At 45.1% G+C, this 18494-nt stretch overlaps 1 protein-coding gene and 1 pseudogene across 1 annotated transcript in view; both read right to left on the reverse strand.

Moving 5' to 3' along the window:
* Nucleotides 1–18494, reverse strand: part of FAM171A1 (family with sequence similarity 171 member A1) — a 409935-nt gene that overhangs the window by 202422 nt on the left and 189019 nt on the right. Inside the window, exon 4 of the mRNA XM_069211592.1 lies at nt 3801–3959. Coding sequence (XP_069067693.1) covers nt 3801–3959 — 159 coding nt within the window. The remainder of the gene's footprint in view (nt 1–3800; nt 3960–18494) is intronic.
* LOC138261090 (serine/arginine-rich splicing factor 4 pseudogene) lies at nt 4861–18064 on the reverse strand (annotated as a pseudogene).

Here is an 18494-nt window from a genome sequence, read left to right on the forward strand (position 1 = left end):
ATATCGCCATTTGGCATATCTCGCTTTTGAGAAGAGGTGAGAATTCACCATAGTCCTGACTTCTCTGATGTGCTTTTACCCAACCAGAGACACACAACCTGTTGCACAATACCAACTTTTATCAAAGAAAACAGATCTCCCTTTGGGAGGTCTATCCGCTACCTTGGTACAGACTTTAGGAGAGACCAACACCACCTATAGCATACCTGGGAGTGATGCCTAAGAAACTAAGGTGAGGATGGGGACAGAAAAAAATGATGAGAATGAAGGTTGAGGGTAAGGAATAAGAGGATCCAAAAATATGGTACAAAGTAAGATATCTAATTTCCAGGCCATCTGTGCCAGCATATCTCTTTACTCATTTGGCTGGTGTAGTAGGTAACATTTGGTCAGGGTTGGTACCTGCTGGTCACTCAAGGAATTCTGTCTCTGCTTCAGGACAGGTATGTATCAATCTCTGTATTGCTGGCTGTGTGGGTGTTTTGAAAATTCAGTCAGGGTGTAGAAGAGGCTAAACGACTTGTCTACCTTGAGGTATGCTGATCTTGCATTGTGAAGGGCTTTGTAGGTGTGGATGAGAAGCTTGAATTTGCAGTGCTTCTGGATGAGTAGCCAGTGCAGTTCCACAAGGTAAGGTGCGACGTGTGCCCTTCTTTCACACATTTATTTTTTAAACATTCACACTTTCTTGCAGCATCCGTCAGCAATATTCCATATCTGACAGACATGATATTCAACAATTACTGATGATTCTTTCTACACAAGAGAGATCCATTTGTGTCAGCTATAGCAAACCATGTAACTGTGGACATCTGTTTGGGTCATTCATTTTCAAACATCACTCCTAAACAGCATGGGTCTGCAGGCGGGTTCTTTTTAAGGATAATATACATGTGTTTTCACTTTAACTTTGTCACTTCAGTAAATGAAGGGAGCTTCTTGCTCCCCAAATCACAATTCAAGTATCCCAATAAACACAATACAATTGTGATTGCAGCGTTATGTTTCAAGCCAACTCCGACATATTATTCAAAGTGGGTCGTGGTCAGCGTATCTTTAGAGATCAAACAGTATTCGGTACTACAGTGCAATTATCCCCAGCTGCTTCATATATGCACGAGATCTTCTCAGAATTGCACATTTATCTTCGGCCCACTTTGGCATTGGTAAACAAATTCCTGCTGATGGCCTCTAAGTCACTGCTAAGCAGTGTTTCTTTAACAGCATGGCTAAGTCAGAAAACTTACATTCATACTTTAATTTTCATAAGCCTAGTCATCAAACCAAGCACGCACACTTTGTTCATAACCTATTTTCTTACTTATTACTTTGGCGAGTGTCCAGCATGTTTTTTCCAGTTGGGCAAAAGGACTGGATATCCCATGACCTTGTGAAACAACCCCACATTATTTTGCTTGCACATAAGAGTCACCCTTTCCTCCTGTGCGCGTTTTCATGAACTTGTTTAGCTTCAAATAAGTTTGATGACGAAAATTAAATTTGAAATACTTTATACTGAAAATTTCGTGAAAACCTTTGCAGTAAAGTTCTTCAATCTAGAGCAGTCTTCGGCTGTAAACTGACCCGATGTTATCTTCCCATTTGGACTTCACCTTGGTGAGTGAGATTGTGCCTAATAGATTTGAACAGGACTTGGCACAGAATCATCACTATCAAATAACCCAGGCCACGTCAAGTATTTTTAGTCCATCCTGTGGTGTAGGTTCTGCCATTGCTTGATCTCACTTTGAATACTTTAAGAAAGAGTGTGCGCTCTCTTACCTATGGCTCAAGTGTGAAATCGAGAAAAAAAGCATCCATGAACCACCTGCCTGTGGGGCTGGCATTACTACATGCATATCTGACCATAACAAATTAGGATTGTCACCTTTTTGCTTACTATAGTTGTTTCTGTTTTCTCATAATTATGTCCTATTTTGTAATGTTTAAACTCATTGAATGCACAGCAGAGACCTAATGTCAAAAAGCAATCAACTTAGTGATCCTGGGAAAATGGCATTGTATGTGCATAGAAGGGGTATTTTATCTAATCGGTAAAAACGTTTGGAATGATTGCAATGGGAGAGCTTAGTAATTACTACTTACAAAAACCAAACATTTGCAATGCGATAGGTCTCGCATATTTCAAACAAGTTAATTGTCATCTTTTGACAACAGCGCACACGAGCAAAAACGGACAAAAACATGAGTGTAAACTGAGAAAAGAGGACTTAACAAAATGAAATAAAGTTAGCTTTAAAAAATAAAGCGTTGCAATTTTGTTTGTCCTGATGGGCACGTTTTTGCTAATCACAAGCCTTCTGTTTGCGGGGCACTGGAAGTTAGAACAAAATAGTAACTCGATCACATCTGAAGCAGCGGATGGGCACTAATTAAGTTGAAATCATTGAGTGCTTAATCCCTGCTCCACACAGAGGAACTGAAATGATGCCAGGCATGCCTTGACGAATCCCGAGGCTGTAAAGAAGAGTGCCAGAATAACCAACAAATGGTGAGCGACAGGCAGGCTCCAAACCCTTTACTGAACACAACAGTGCCTATCATGCGAGACACATGAGCTCGCACATGCACTCGCAGGCTCGACCCTAAAAAGAGTTTACAATAACTGCACCAATAGAAAATATAATAACCACTACAAAGACAAAAAACAATTGAGCTTCGAGCCTACATATCCAATTTGATTCACTACAATACAAAATGTCTGCAGTAACTTTTGGGTGCTTAGATCGAGAGATACACTGCACACCATCATAAGAGTAAAGGAGAATTTTAACTGAATGCCAAAACAAAGTGAACATGGAAAGCATATTAGGAAAAGAATCCCATGCAGATTATGTTAACTTTTTTGCCTTGATTGCAGTAGTTAAAATGCCAAGATTGTTTTATGCAATTCCTCATTTGACTTGACACTAACTACAAAAAGAAGAATTTACCATGAAATAGCAGTAGCAGGCATTTCATTAGGAAACTCAAGTTAACAAATAAATGATACAAATGAAGTAAGACAAATTGGGAGATAAAGCTAAGTCATACTTTGGTCTTTAGTGTCTTAAGTATGAATGATGTAAGTCACTAGTGCCTCATCAAAAGGGGAGTACAATAAGCAATACTTACGAGGTAATCTCAGTTCGCAATTGCAACCCTTAGTGATTACAATGCAGCACTGACCATCTGTCTGACCTATTGGCACACACAGCCATGCATTTGTTTGTGCTCCTGTGTCCTTGTAAGCACTTATGGTGAACTGATTATTTATGTGAGTGTTGACTACACCTTACCATTGAGGTTGAAAGGCGCATGCCTGTGTTTTCAGAGCTAAAGCAAACTCACCAGCCTCTGCTGTACTGCACAACTATCACCAGTGTTGGCTTCAACATTGTAGACTGGTCAGGACTTTATCGAAATCAGAAATTAAAAAATATAATGATCAGTGGCTCAATCTCAAGCATTCATTAAATGGTTCTTTTCCATTTGCCTGCGTTTTTACAGTCATAAAAATAATTATGTTTCTTTTGAGTGTACTCAGTTATGATTCACATATGGTGAGGTACCTCTAAACCTAAACAATTTAAAATTTCTGCCCTAGAACAATCTGTTCTTAGGCTGGAAACAACCACCACCAGATCACATGCAACTCTCTACCATTTGGAGATCAAGGACCATGCATTTTGGCAGATAAAATAAGGTTTAAAACCAAAATCCTATTATTTAGTAGGTCTTTCTGTATCTTCATGTTGCTGATATCTTAAGAAATTTTCCATAGAGGATAAGTGGACTACCTGTTCCATTTCCATCGAATCCTTGTAAATAGGGGAAACTGTCCACTTCCCAGGGAGAACTGGCCGCTGTTAGAAATGCAGTCAGATCCTTGTAGGTTGAGTTCCCAGGAAGGTTCAGGGCTCTTCGTTGAAAGTGAATTCGAGGTTGGATCCTGGAACCTAAAGAAAAATAAATAAAAAAACATTATGTTACGACAGGCAGTAAAGATGATAGACAGATATAACTAGAAGCAGAGGAGCCATACCTATGTATGGAAAACCCAGGCTGGGAGACATGTGCTGGGAAGGACCAGGGATCATTGCCCATTCAGTCTGGGTTAAAAAGTCATGATTGCCAGAAGGTACTACCAATGACCGTTGTTCATTAGAGGAACTTTCAAGACTATTTCTAGTCTGGCACTTATTAACGTAAAACATTTTGTTTTCCACAGCTGCAATAAAATAGGTTATACATCAAGGACAACCTTTGGAATGTTTTATTCCCAGGAAACTAGGACAAACAGGGAGGATGTAGTTTTGGAGAGAGGAGTAACAAGTATTTTGGAGATGTGGTGAGTACTGAACATCTTTGCAAATGTTGCAATTCAAAACAAATATTGTAGATCACATTCAATTTGAAAAGACGCAATCACAATAGGGAAAATGTTACTTACCCTGTAAGCATCTGCTCATGGCACGTAGTGTAGAAGATTCACATATTGTTCACACTACTGCCATCTAGTGCTGGGCTAGTACGTGTGCAAGTTGTTTTTCTTCAAAGAAGTCTTCGGGTCACAAGGTACTGTGACTCCACCCATTACTGGTAATGCGCAGGGGCATTCTTAGATTGTTTTTTTCCCCCACTTGTAGCATGAGGACGTAGAGGGAGCATAGAAATATGAAAAAGATGACCATGTGAAGGAAAGATTAAAGATGAAAGTTAAAAACGTCTGCAACACCTAAAGGCATCAGGGAGGTCGGTGGGTGCATATGAATCTGCAGCACTACATGCCATGAATAGATGCTTGCATGTGTAGCTGTAGATACAAGTGCTATGCACAGATTGTAAAGCAGTTCTCCCTTATGCTGTGACAGCCCTAGTGATCTTGTAGAAGCCTGGAAAAACACCCACACAGTAAAATAATAATAAAATAAAAAATTATATATATATATATATATAGATATATATATATATAGATATAGATATATATATATATAGATATATATGGAAAATGTCACTTACCCAGCGTACATCTGTTCGTGGCATTAGTCGCTGCAGATTCACATGCTGTGTACATCCCGCCATCTGGTGTTGGGCTCGGAGTGTTACAAGTTGTTTTTCTTCGAAGAAGTCTTTGCGAGTCACGAGATCGAGGGACTCCTCCCATTTCGGCTCCATTGTGCATGGGCGTCGACTCCATCTTAGATTGTTTTCCCCGCAGAGGGTGAGGTAGGAGTTGTGTATGCTAGTATTAGTGCCCATGCAATGGAGTGAATACGTATGTACATAATGTAGTTTAAAGTAATATATTTACAAATTTACAAATGTTCAAGATCAACTTCTAAACGGCTACAGGCTCCCTGGGAGGCGGGTGGGCGCATGTGAATCTGCAGCGACTAATGCAACGAACAGATGTACACTGGGTAAGTGACATTTTCCGTTCAATGGCATGTGTAGCTGCAGATACACATGCTGTGCATAGACTAGTAAGCAGTTATCTCCCCAAAAGCGGTGGTTCAGCCTGTAGGAGTTGAAGTTGTTTGAAACAATGTTCGTAGTACTGCTTGACCTACTGTGGCTTGTTGTGCCGTTAACACATCTACACAGTAGTGTTTGGTAAATGTAGGAGGCGTAGACCATGTAGCTGCCTTACATATTTCTGTCATTGGAATATTTCCTAGAAAGGCCATGGTAGCACCTTTCCTTTCTAGTGGAGTGTGCCTTTGGTGTAATAGGCAGTTCTCTTTTTGCTTTAAGATAACAGGTTTGAATGCACTTAACTATCCATCTAGCAATGCCTTGTTTAGAAATTGGATTTCCTGTATGAGGTTTTTGGAAAGCAATAAATAATTGTTTTGTTTTTCGAATTAGCTTTGTTCTGTCAATGTAGTACATTAACGCTCTTTTGATGTCTAATGTATGTAGTGCTCTTTCAGCTACAGAATCTGGCTGTGGGAAGAACACTGGTAATTCTACTGTTTGATTCAAGTGGAACGGTGATATGACTTTTGGTAACAATTTAGGATTTGTCCGTAGAACTACTTTATGCTTGTGTATTTGAATAAATGGTTCTTGTATGGTAAATGCTTGAATCTCACTTACTCTTCTTAGAGATGTGATGGCAATTAAGAATGCAACTTTCCATGTTAAAGTATTGCATTTCACAAGAGTGCATGGGCTCAAAAGGTGGACCCATGAGTCGTGTTAAGACAATGTTGAGGTTCCATGAAGGAACTGGTGGTGTTCTTGGTGGTATAATTCTCTTTAGGCCTTCCATAAACGCTTTTATGACTGGTATCCTAAATAGTGAAGTTGAGTGCGCAATTTGCAGGTAAGCTGAAATTGCGGTAAGATGTATCTTAATGGAAGAAAAAGCTAGCTTTGACTTTTGCAAATGTAGTATCTATCTTACGATGTCTTTGGCAGATGCATGTAAGGGTTGAATTTGATTATTGTGGCAGTAATAAACAAATCTTTTCCACTTATTTGCCTAGCAATGTCTAGTGGTAGGTTTCCTAGCTTGTTTTATGACCTCCATACATTCATGTGTAAGGTCTAAGTGTCCGAACTCTAGGACTTCAGGAGCCAAATTGCTAGATTCAGCGATGCTGGATTTGGATGTCTGATTTGTTGTTTGTGTTGCGTTAACAGATCTGGTCTGTTTGGTAGTTTGACATGAGGCACTACTGAGAGGTCTAGTAGTGTTGTGTACCAAGGTTGTCTTGCCCATGTTGGCGCTATTAGTAGGAGTCTGAATTTGTTTCGACTCAACTTGTTTACCAGATATGGAAGGAGTGGGAGAGGGGGAAAAGCCTAAGCAAATATCCCTGACCAATTCATCCATAACGCATTGCCCTGAGACTGATCTTGTGGGTACCTGGATGCGAAGTTTCGGCATTTTGCGTTTTCCTTTGTTGCGAATAGATCTATTTGTGGTGTTCCCCAATTCTGGAAGTAAGTGTTCAGTATTTGGGGGTGAATCTCCCATTTGTGGATCTGTTGGTGATCCCGAGAGAGATTGTCTGCTAACTGATTCTAAATTCCTGGAATGAATTGTGCTATTAGGCGAATGTGCTTGTGAATCACCCAATGCCATATTTTCTGTGCCAGGAGACAACTGTGTTGAGTGTGTCCCTCCCTGTTTGTTTAGGTAATACATCGTTGTCATGTTGTCTGTTTTGACAAGAATGTGTTTGTGGCTTATTATGGGTTGAAATGCTTTCAGCGCTAGAAATACTGCCAATAGTTCTAAGTGATTTATGTGAAACTGTTTTTGCTGAGTGTCCCATTGTCCTTGGATGCTGTGTTGATTGAGGTGTGCTCCCCACCCTATCATGGAGGCATCTGTCGTTATTACATATTATGGCACTGGGTCTTGGAAAGGCCGCCCTTGGTTTAAATTTATACTGTTCCACCATTGAAGCGAGGTGTATGTTTGGCGGTCTACCAACACCAGATCTAGAAGCTGACCCTGTGCCTGTGACCATTGTGATGCTAGGCACTGTTGTAAGGGCCGCATGTGCAACCTTGCGTTTGGGACAATGGCTATGCATGATGACATTATGCCTAGGAGTTTCATCACCATTTTGACTTGTATTTTTTGTTTTGGATACATGGCCTGTATTACATTGTGAAATGCCTGAACCCTTTGTGGGCTTGGAGTGGCAATCCCTTTTGCTGTGTTGATTGTCACCCCTAAGTATTGCTGTGTTTGACACGGCAGAAGGTGTGGCTTTGTGTAGTTGATTGTGAAACCTAGTTTGTGGAGGGTTTCTATGACATACTTTGTGTGTTGTGAACACCGTTCTAGCGTGTTGGTTTTGATTAACCAATCGTCTAGGTACGGGAACACATGTATTTGCTGCCTTCTGAAATGTGCAACTACGACTGCCAGGCATTTTGTAAAAACTCTTGGCGCAGTTGTTATTCCGAATGGCAATACCTTGAATTGGTAATGTACCCCTTGGAATACAAACCTTAAGTACTTTCTGTGTGAAGGATGTATCGGTATATGCATCCTTTAGGTCTAGTGTTGTCATGTAGTCTTGTTGTTTGAGCAGTGGGATTACGTCCTGTAATGTCACCATGTGAAAGTGATCTGATTTGATGTAGGTATTTAATGTTCTTAGATCTAATATAGGTCTCAGACTCTTGTCTTTTTTGGGTATGAGAAAGTACAGAGAGTAAACTCCTGTTCCTTTCTGTTGGTTTGGTACTAATTCTATTGCTTCTTTTTGTAGCAATGCCTGAACTTCTAGTCCTAGAAGATCTATATGTTGTTTTGACATATTGTGTGTTTTCGGTGGGACGTTTGGAGGGAATTTGAGAAATTCTATGCAATAACCATGCTGGATAATTGCCAGTACCCAAGTGCCTGTTATCTCCTCCCAATGTTTGTAAAATTTGCTTAGTCTCCACCCCCCCACAGGTGTTATGTGTTGGGGATGTGTGACTTGGAAGTCACTGCTTGTTTTGTGGAGTTTTGGGGCTTTGGAACTTTCCTCTATTTTTTTGGAATGGTCCCCCTCTATATTGCCCCCGAAAACTTCCCCGCTGATATTGGCTTTGATAAGTGGGCCTTGCTTGTGAGGTTGTGGCCTCTGGAGGTTGACCTCGAAACCCTCCCCTAAATTGTGTTTTGCGAAATGTGCCTCTGCTCTGTGGGGAGTAGAGTGTGCCCATGGCTTTTGCCGTATCAGTATCTTTTTTGAGTTTCTCAATAGCAGTGTTGACTTCCAGCCCAAACAACTGCTGTTCATTAAAGGGCATATTCAGCACGGCTTGTTGTATTTCCGGCTTGAATCCTGACGTACGCAACCATGCGTGTCTCCTTATCGTTATTGCAGTATTTACTGTCCTTGCAGCTGTATCTGTTGCATCCATTGCTGACCGTATCTGATTATTGGAGATACTTTGTCCTTCTTCCACCACTTGTTGTGCCCTTTTCTGGAACTCTTTGGGTAAGTGTTCAATGAAATGCTGCATTTGGTCCCAATGAGCTCTATCGTATCTTGCCAAAAGTGCTTGTGAGTTGGCAATGCGCCATTGGTTTGCTGCTTGTGCTGCAACTCTTTTACCCGCAGCATCGAATTTGCGACTCTCCTTGTCTGGAGGTGGTGCGTCTCGAGGTATGAGAGTTTGCTCTCTTGCGAGCTGCCCCGACAACCACAGTGTGGTGTTAATTGCTGCGTAATATAAACAGGGTCTGTTGGCGGTGGCTTGTACTTCTTCTCCACCCTTGGAGTTATGGCTCTGTCTTTTACAGGATCCTGAAATATTTGTTTGGAATGTTTTAGCATTCCAGGGAGCATAGGTATGCTTTGGTATTGGCTATGAGTGGAGGATAGTGTATTAAACAAAAAGTCATCCTCAATTGGTTCTGCATGCAAGGTGATGTTATGAAAAGCAGCTGCCCTTGAGACCACCTGCGTGTAGGATGTACTGTCTTCAGGTGTTGAGGCCTCGCAGGATAACAGTCTGGGCTGTTATCTGATACAGGAGCATCACAAAAGGTCCCATGCGTTGGGATCATCTTGACTCATTGCAGTATGAGTCGGGGATTGCATCAGTGGTGGAGTGGCTACCGGTGATGTGTGCACCGATGGTGGTGTAGATGGTGGTGGAGTGGTTTGTCTTGCCACCTTTGCCTGTGGCTGCTTGTCCTTTTCTTGAAAGGCAAGTCTTCTTTTCATCTTCATTGGGGGAAGAGTGCTTATCTTCCCTGTGTCCTTTTGAATGTGGAGCCTTTTTTGAGTGTAGTCTGGCTCTACTGATTCAAGTTCTTCTCCGAACTTATGTTTTTGCATCTGGGAGGACAATCCCTGTTCCTCTGTGTAGGAACCAGTTTTCGGTTCCTAGGCTGGATGTTTCGGAATCGAAACCTTTTCGGTCGCCTTTTTGGGCTCCGATGAAACCTTCTTTGTTTTCGGCATCGTGGTGTCTCGGTGCCGACCCATTTCGGTGCCACTGTCTCGGTGCCGAATCTTCTCGGAGCCACTGTCTCTGGCCCGAGATTGCTGTGTGGCGGTATCTCGACCGGAGTCGGATGACTTCGCCACAAGCGTGCCCCTTTTCGGTGCCGATTATCGGTCACCTATATTTCGGGTTAAGCCATGGCCTGTTGGCGGTGGCGTCCCCTGGGCTTTTGTTGTCCTCGTGAGTTTTATGTTTCGACGTCTTACTCATGGTTTTCGGCGTTTCTTTGGGATCGAGCTCGTCCGAGTCCGATTCCTGGATGGAGAAGGTTTCTTCTTCTTCCTCAAAACGCCCTTGTCCTGTCGGCTCCGACGCCATCTGCAGTCTTCTTGCTCTTCGGTCTCTTAATGTCTTCCTCGACCAAAACGCTCGACAGGCTTCACAAGTATCCTCCTTGTGCTCTGGAGACAGACACAAGTTACAGACCAGATGCTGATCTGTATACGGATACTTGTTATGACATTTTGGGCAGAAGCGGAATGGGGTCCGTTCCATCAGCCTTGAAGAGACACGTGGCCGGGCCGACCAGGCCCCGACGGAGAAACGAAAAAACCCCGAAGGGCCACCGGAGCTCTTCAAAAGTCGGTGTTGATCTGTTGTAACTAACCCAATACCGAACGCAAACAATACCGACGATTTTTCCGAGATTCTAACTAACTTTCCGACCCGAAACACGGAGCGAAAAGGAACACGTCCGAACCAGATGGCGGAAAAAAAAACAATCTAAGATGGAGTCGACGCCCATGTGCAATGGAGCCGAAATGGGAGGAGTCCCTCGATCTCGTGACTCGAAAAGACTTCTTCGAAGAAAAACAACTTGTAACACTCAGAGCCCAACACCAGATGGCGGGATGTGCACAGCATGTGTATCTGCAGCTACGCATGCCATCGAACATATATATATATGGAAAATGCCACTTACCCAGTGTACATCTGTTCGTGGCATGAGACGCTGCAGATTCACATGCTGTGCATTATGCTGCCATCTAGTGTTGGGCTCGGAGTGTTACAAGTTGTTTTTCTTCGAAGAAGTCTTTTCAAGTCACGATATCGAGGGACTCCTCCCCTTTCGACTCCATTGCGCATGGGCGTCGACTCCATCTTAGATTGTTTTCCCCACAGAGGGTGAGGTAGGAGTTGTGTATATAGTAATAGTGCCCATGCAATGGAGTAATTATGTACCTAATGTGTTTAAAAGGGCTATATTTTTTACAAATGTACAAGTTTATTTTTATCAACTTATAACGGCTACAAGCTCCCGGGGAGGTGGGAGGGCGCATGTGAATCTGCAGCGTCTCATGCCACGAACAGATGTACACTGGGTAAGTGACATTTTCCGTTCGATGGCATGTGTAGCTGCAGATGCACATGCTGTACATAGACTAGTAAGCAGTTATCTCCCCAAAAGCGGTGGTTAAGCCTGTAGGAGTTGAAGTTGTTTGAAATAATGTCCGTAATACTGCCTGTCCTACTGTGGCCTGTTGTGTTGTTAACACATCCACACAGTAATGTTTCGTGAATGTATGAAGCGTAGACCATGTAGCTGCCTTACAGATTTCTGTCATGGGTATATTTCCTAGAAAGGCCATTGTGGCGCCTTTCTTTCTAGTGGGGTGTGCCTTTGGTGTAATAGGCAGGTCTCTTAGCTTTTACATAGCAGGTTTGAATACACTTAACTATCCATCTGGCAATGCCTTGTTTGGGTATTGGATTTCCTGCATGAGGTTTTTGAAAAGCTACAAACAATTGTTTTGCGAAATTGTTTGGTTCTATCAATGTAATACATTAGTGCCCTTTTGATGTCTAATGTATGTAATGCTCTTTCAGCTACAGAGTCTGGTTGTGGAAAAAATACTGGGAGTTCCACAGTTTGATTTAAGTGGAACGTGATATAACTTTTGGTAAAAATTTTGGATTTGTGCGTAGAACCACTTTGTTTGTGTATTTGTATAAAGGGTTCCTGTATGGTAAAAGCTTGTATTTCACTTACTCTAAGAGATGTGATAACTTTGAAAGTAGCCTTCCTAATAGCTAAGTATTGTATTTCACAAGAGTGCATGGGTTCAAATGGTGGACCCATGAGTCGTGTTAATACAATATTGAGATTCCATGAAGGAACTGGTGGTGTTCTTGGGGGAATGATTCTTTTTAGACCCTCCATAAATGCTTTTATGACTGGGATTCTAAAGAGTGATGTTCAATGTGTAATTTGCAGATAGGCAGAAATTGCTGTAAGATGTATTTCAATGGATGAAAAAGCTAGTTTCGATTTTTATAAGTGTAATAAGTAGCTTACAATTTTTTTGTTGACGCATGCAGTGGTTGAATTTGGTTATTATGACAGTAATAAACAAATCTTTTCCATTTATTTGCGTAGCAATGTCTTGTAGTAGGTTTCCTAACTTGTTTAATGACCTCCATACATTCTTGTGTAAGGTCTAGATGTCCAAATTCTAAGACTTCAAGAGCCAGATTGCTAGATTGAGCGATGCTGGACTCGGGTGTCTGATCTGTTGTTTGTGTTGAGTTAACAGATCTGGTCTGTTTGGAAGCTTGATATGAGGTACTACTGACACATTACCCTTGGAGTGAAGGTGTGGGTACCTGGATTCGAAGTTTTGGCATTTTGCGTTTTCCTTTGTTGCAAATAGGTCTATTTGCGGTGTTCCCCAGTTTTGAAAGTAGGTTTGCAGTATCTGGGGATGAAGTTCCCATTCGTGTATCTGTTGGTGATCTCGACTGAGATTGTCGGCCAACTGGTTTTGAATTCCTGGGATGTATTGTGCTACTAGGCGAATGTGATTGTGAATCGCCTAGTGCCAAATCTTCTGTGCTAAGAGACACAGCTGTGATGAGTGTGTCCCTCCCTGTTTGTTTAGGTAATACATTGTTGTCATGTTGTCTGTTTTGACAAGAATGTGTTTGTGGGCTATTAACGGTTGAAATGCTTTCAATGCTAGAAACACTGCTAGTAGTTCTAGTTGATTTATATGAAATGGTCTTTGTTGAGTGTCCCATTGTCCCTGGATGCTGTGTTGGTTGAGGTGTGCTCCCCACCCTACCATGGAAGCATCTGTTGTGATCACGTATTGAGGCACTGGGTCCTGGAAAGACCGCCCTTGGTTTAAATTTATAGGATTCCACCATTGCCGCGAGGAGTGTGTTTGGTGGTCTATCAACACTAGATCTTGAAGCTGACCCTATGCTTGTGTCCATTGTGTCGCTAGACACTGTTGTAAGGGCTGCATGTGTAACCTTGCGTTTGGGACAATGGCTATGCATGAAGACATCATGCCTAGAAGTTTCATCACAAACCTTACTTGATACTGTTGATTTGGGTGCATGCTTTGTACTGCGTTTTGGAATGCTTGTACCCTTTGTGGACTTGGAGTGGCAATCCCTTTTTCTGTGTTGATTGTTGCGCCTAAGTATTGTTGTATTTGACACAGTTGTAAGTGTGATTTTAGGTAGTTTATTGAGAACCCTAGCTTGTGAAGGGTTTCTATGACGTATTTTGTGTGCTGAAGACACTGTTTCTGAGTGTTGGTTTTTATTAACCAATCGTCTAGGTACGGGAATACATGTATGTGCTGTCTTCTGATATGTGCAGCTACTACTGCAAGGCATTTTGTAAATACCCTTGGTGCTGTTGTTATCCCAATGGTAACACTTTGAATTGGTAGTGTACTCCTTGGATGACAAACCTTAAGTATTTCCTGTGGGAAGGATGTATGGGTATATGGAAGTAAGCATCCTTGAGGTCTAATGTTGACATGTAGTCTTGTTGTTTGAGCAAGGGAATCACGTCTTGAAGTGTCACCATGTGAAAGTGATCTGATTTGATGTAAAGGTTTAGTGTTCTGAGATCTAATATGGGTCTCAGTTTTTTGTCCTTTTTTGGTATTAGAAAATACAGGGAAGAAAGACCTGTTCTTTTCTGATGGTTGGGCACTAGTTCTATTGCCTCTTTTTGTAATAACGCTTGGACCTCTAGTTGTAATAGATCCAAGTGCTGATTGGACATGTGTGCTTTTGGAGGCACATTTGGTGGTAATTGTAGGCATTCTATGCAATAACCATGTTGGATAATGGCTAGGACCCACGAGTCCGTAGTTATGTCTTCCCAATTTTTGTAATATTTTGTGGTCTACCCCCCCAGCTGGTGTTGTGTTGGGGATTTGTGACATTGGAGTCCCTCTTTAGTTTGTGGGGTTTTTGGGCTTTGGAATTTCCCTCTTGTTTTAGGAAAGTGTCCACCCCTATATTGACCCCGAAAACCTCCTCTTTGGTATTGGCCCTGGTATGTGGCTCTGGTCTGTGAGGTTGAAGGTTCTGTGCTTTGGGCTCAAAACCCCCCCTCTAAAGTGTGGCTTCCTAAAGGTGCCTCTGCTCTGTGGGGAGTAAAGCGCGCCCACGGCTTTGGCCGTGTCCGTGTCCTTCTTTAGCTTTTCTATAGCTGTATCCACCTCCGGCCCAAACAACTGTTGTCCATTAAAAGGCATATTAAGCACAGCCTGCTGGATCTCTGGCTTAAATCCGGATGTGCGTAGCCATGCGTGTCTCCGAATAGTGACCGCCGTGTTCACTGTTCTGGCGGCTGTGTCCACTGCATCCATAGCCAATCGTATCTGGTTGTTGGAGATACTTTGGCCCTCCTCCACCACTTGTTGTGCACGCTTTTGAAACTCTTTGGGAAGATGTTCAATGAAATGCTGCATTTCATCCCAATGAGCTCTGTCATATCTTGCCAATAAAGCTTGGGAATTGGCAATACGCCATTGATTGGCTGCTAGTGCTGCAAACCTTTTTCCTGCTGCATCAAACTTTCGACTTTCTTTGTCGGGTGGTGGTGCATCCCCAGAAGTCTGAGTTTGCCCTTTTTCGGGCTGCTCCTACTACCACCGAGTCAGGTGTTAGTTGTTGCGTGATGTATACAGGGCCCGTAGGGGGAGGTTTGTATTTTTCTCCACCCTAGGTCTGATGGCTCTGCCTTTGACGGGGGACTTGAAACACCTGTTTCGGGTGTTTTAACATGCCTGGTAACATAGGCAGACTCTGGTATTGGCTATGTGTCGATGACAGGGTATTGAATAAAAAGTCATCCTCTATAGGTTCTGCATGCAGTGTTACATTGTGAAAAGTAGCTGCTCTGGACACCACCTGCATGTAAGCAGTACTGTCTTCAGGTGGTTATGGTCTTGCCGGGTAGCAATCCGGACTATTGTCAGATACTGGTGCATCATATAGATCCCATGCGTCTGGGTCATCCTGGCTCATCCCTGTGTGCGTTGGTGATTGCATCATTGAGGGTGTTGCAATTGGTGACAGTTGTGGTGAGTGCTGTGGCGAAAAACGTGGTGGAGTTTTTTCTTTGGCCACTTTTGCTTTTGGCTGTTTCTGTTTCTTTTTAATTGGGGGAAGAGTTCTTATTTTCCCTGTGTCCTTCTGAATATGGAGCCTTCTTTGTGTATAGTCTGGCTCTCCCATTTCTAATTCTTGTCCAAATTTATGGCCTTGTAGTTGTGATGAAAGGATTTGTTCTTCTGAATAGGAGCTTTGTTTCGGCTCAGAGGCTGGGTGTTTCGGCACCGGAACCTTTTCGGCAGTCTTTTTCAGCTCCAAAGCCACCTTTTTCGGTTTCGGGGTGCAGATATCTCGGTGCCAAGTTTGGTCGGAGCCAGTATCTCGGTGCCGAGTATACTCTGTGCCGGTATCTCAACTGGAGTCGGATGTCTGACACGTGTGTGCCCTTTTTCGGTGCCGATGGTTGGTCACCGTGCTTACGGGTTAAGCCATGGCCTGCCGGCGGTGGCGTCCCCTGAGCTTTCATTATCTTTGTGTGAGTTTTGGCCGGGCAGTTTTACTCATGGTTTGTTGCCTCGTCGGCTGCTCACTTTCGGCCTTGTCCGAGTCCGAGTCAGGAATGGAAAAAGTCTCCTCTTCTTCGACGTCGTGGTGTCCTGCCGGCGTCGACGCCATTTGAAGCCTTCGAGCTCTCCGGTCCCGAAGCGTCTTCTTCGACCGAAATGCCCGACAGGCCTCGCAGGTATCCTCTTTGTGTTCGGGGGACAAACACAAATTACAGACCAAATGCTGGTCTGTATAAGGATACTTATTGTGGCATTTGGGGCAGAAGCGGAATGGGGTCCGTTCCATGAGCCTTGAAGACGCACGCGGTCGGGCCGACCAGGCTCCGCCGGGGAGTGGAAGCCCGAAGGGCTACCGGAGCTCTTTTCTTCTGTGTCGATCTGCTATTACTAACCTGATACCGAACGCAAACAATACCGTCGAATTTTCCAAGATTTAACTAACTTTCCGAACCGAGACACGGAGCGAAGAGGAACAGGTCCGAACTCGATGGCGGAAAGAAAACAATCTAAGATGGCGTCGACGCCCATGCGCAATGGAGCCGAAAGGGGAGGAGTCCCTCGATCTCGTGACTCGAAAAGACTTCTTCAAAGAAAAGAAACTTGTAACACTCCGAGCCCAACACTAGATGGCATGATAATGCACAGCATGTGTATCTGAAGCTACACATGCCATCGAACATTATATATATATATATATAGAGCGAGAGCGCGAAAGAGAGCGAGAGCGAGAGCGCGAAAGAGAGCGAGAGCGAGAGCGCGAAAGAGAGCGAGAGCGAGAGCGCGAAAGAGAGCGAGAGCGAGAGCGCGAAAGAGAGCGAGAGCGAGAGCGCGAAAGAGAGCGAGAGCGCGAAAGAGAGCGAGAGCGAGAGCGAGAAAGAGAGCGAGAGCGAGAGCGCGAAAGAGAGCGCGAAAGAGAGCGAGAGCGCGAAAGAGAGCGAGAGCGAGAGCGCGAAAGAGAGCGAGAGCGAGAGCGCGAAAGAGAGCGAGAGCGAGAGCGCGAAAGAGAGCGAGAGCGCGAAAGAGAGCGAGAGCGCGAAAGAGAGCGAGAGCGAGCGAGAGCGCGCGCGAGCGAGCGCGAGAGCGCGAAAGAGAGCGAGAGCGCGAAAGAGAGCGAGAGCGCGAAAGAGAGCGAGAGCGAGAGCGAGAGCGCGAAAGAGAGCGAGAGCGCGAAAGAGAGCGAGAGCGAGAGCGAGAGCGCGAAAGAGAGCGAGAGCGAGAGCGAGAGCACGAAAGAGAGCGAGAGCGAGAGCGCGAAAGAGAGCGAGAGCACGAAAGAGAGCGAGAGCGCGAAAGAGAGCGAGAGCGAGAGCGAGAGCGCGAAAGAGAGCGAGAGCGAGAGCGAGAGCGCGAAAGAGAGCGCGAGCGCGAGCGAGAGCGCGAAAGAGAGCGAGAGCGAGAGCGAGAGCGCGAAAGAGAGCGAGAGCGAGAGCGAGAGCGAGAGCGAGAGCGAGAGCGCGAAAGAGAGCGAGAGCGAGAGCGAGAGCGCGAAAGAGAGCGCGAAAGAGAGCGAGAGCGAGAGCGAGAGCGAGAGCGAGAGCGAGAGCGCGAAAGAGAGCGCGAAAGAGAGCGAGAGCGAGAGCGAGAGCGCGAAAGAGAGCGAGAGCGCGAAAGAGAGCGAGAGCGAGAGCGAGAGCGCGAAAGAGAGCGAGAGCGCGAAAGAGAGCGAGAGCGCGAAAGAGAGCGAGAGCGAGAAAGAGAGCGAGAGCGCGAAAGAGAGCGAGAGCGCGAAAGAGAGCGAGAGCGCGAGAGCGCGAAAGAGAGCGAGAGCGCGAAAGAGAGCGAGAGCGCGAAAGAGAGCGAGAGCGCGAAAGAGAGCGAGAAAGAGAGCGAGAGCGAGAAAGAGAGCGAGAGCGAGAAAGAGAGCGAGAGCGCGAAAGAGAGCGAGAGCGCGAAAGAGAGCGAGAGCGAGAGCGAGAGCGAGAGCGAGAGCGCGAAAGAGCGAGAGCGAGAGCGCGAAAGAGCGAGAGCGAGAGCGCGAAAGAGCGAGAGCGAGAGCGCGAAAGAGCGAGAGCGAGAGCGCGAAAGAGCGAGAGCGAGAGCGCGAAAGAGCGAGAGCGAGAGCGCGAAAGAGAGCGAGAGCGAGAGCGCGAAAGAGAGCGAGAGCGAGAGCGCGAAAGAGAGCGAGAGCGAGAGCGCGAAAGAGAGCGAGAGCGAGAGCGCGAAAGAGAGCGAGAGCGAGAGCGCGAAAGAGAGCGAGAGCGAGAGCGCGAAAGAGAGCGAGAGCGAGAGCGCGAAAGAGCGAGAGCGAGAGCGCGAAAGAGCGAGAGCGAGAGCGCGAAAGAGAGCGAGAGCGAGAGCGCGAAAGAGAGCGAGAGCGAGCGCGAAAGAAAGTGAGAGCACGAAAGAGAGCGAGAGCGAGCGCGAAAGAGAGCGAGAGCGCGAAAGAGCGAGAGCGCGAAAGAGCGAGAGCGCGAAAGAGAGCGAGAGCGCGAAAGAGAGCGAGAGCGCGAAAGAGAGCGAGCGCGCGAAAGAGAGCGCGAAAGAGCGAGAGCGCGAGCGACAGCGACAGCGAGAGCGCGAAAGAGCGAGAGCGAGAGCGCGAAAGAGCGAGAGCGAGAGCGCGAAAGCGCGAAAGAGCGAGAGCGAGAGAGAGCGAGAGCGCGAAAGAGAGCGAGAGCGAGAGCGCGAAAGAGAGCGAGAGCGAGAGCG

This window comes from Pleurodeles waltl, chromosome 10 (genome assembly GCF_031143425.1).
Source record: "Pleurodeles waltl isolate 20211129_DDA chromosome 10, aPleWal1.hap1.20221129, whole genome shotgun sequence".
In the NCBI taxonomy this organism is placed as follows: domain Eukaryota; kingdom Metazoa; phylum Chordata; class Amphibia; order Caudata; family Salamandridae; genus Pleurodeles; species Pleurodeles waltl.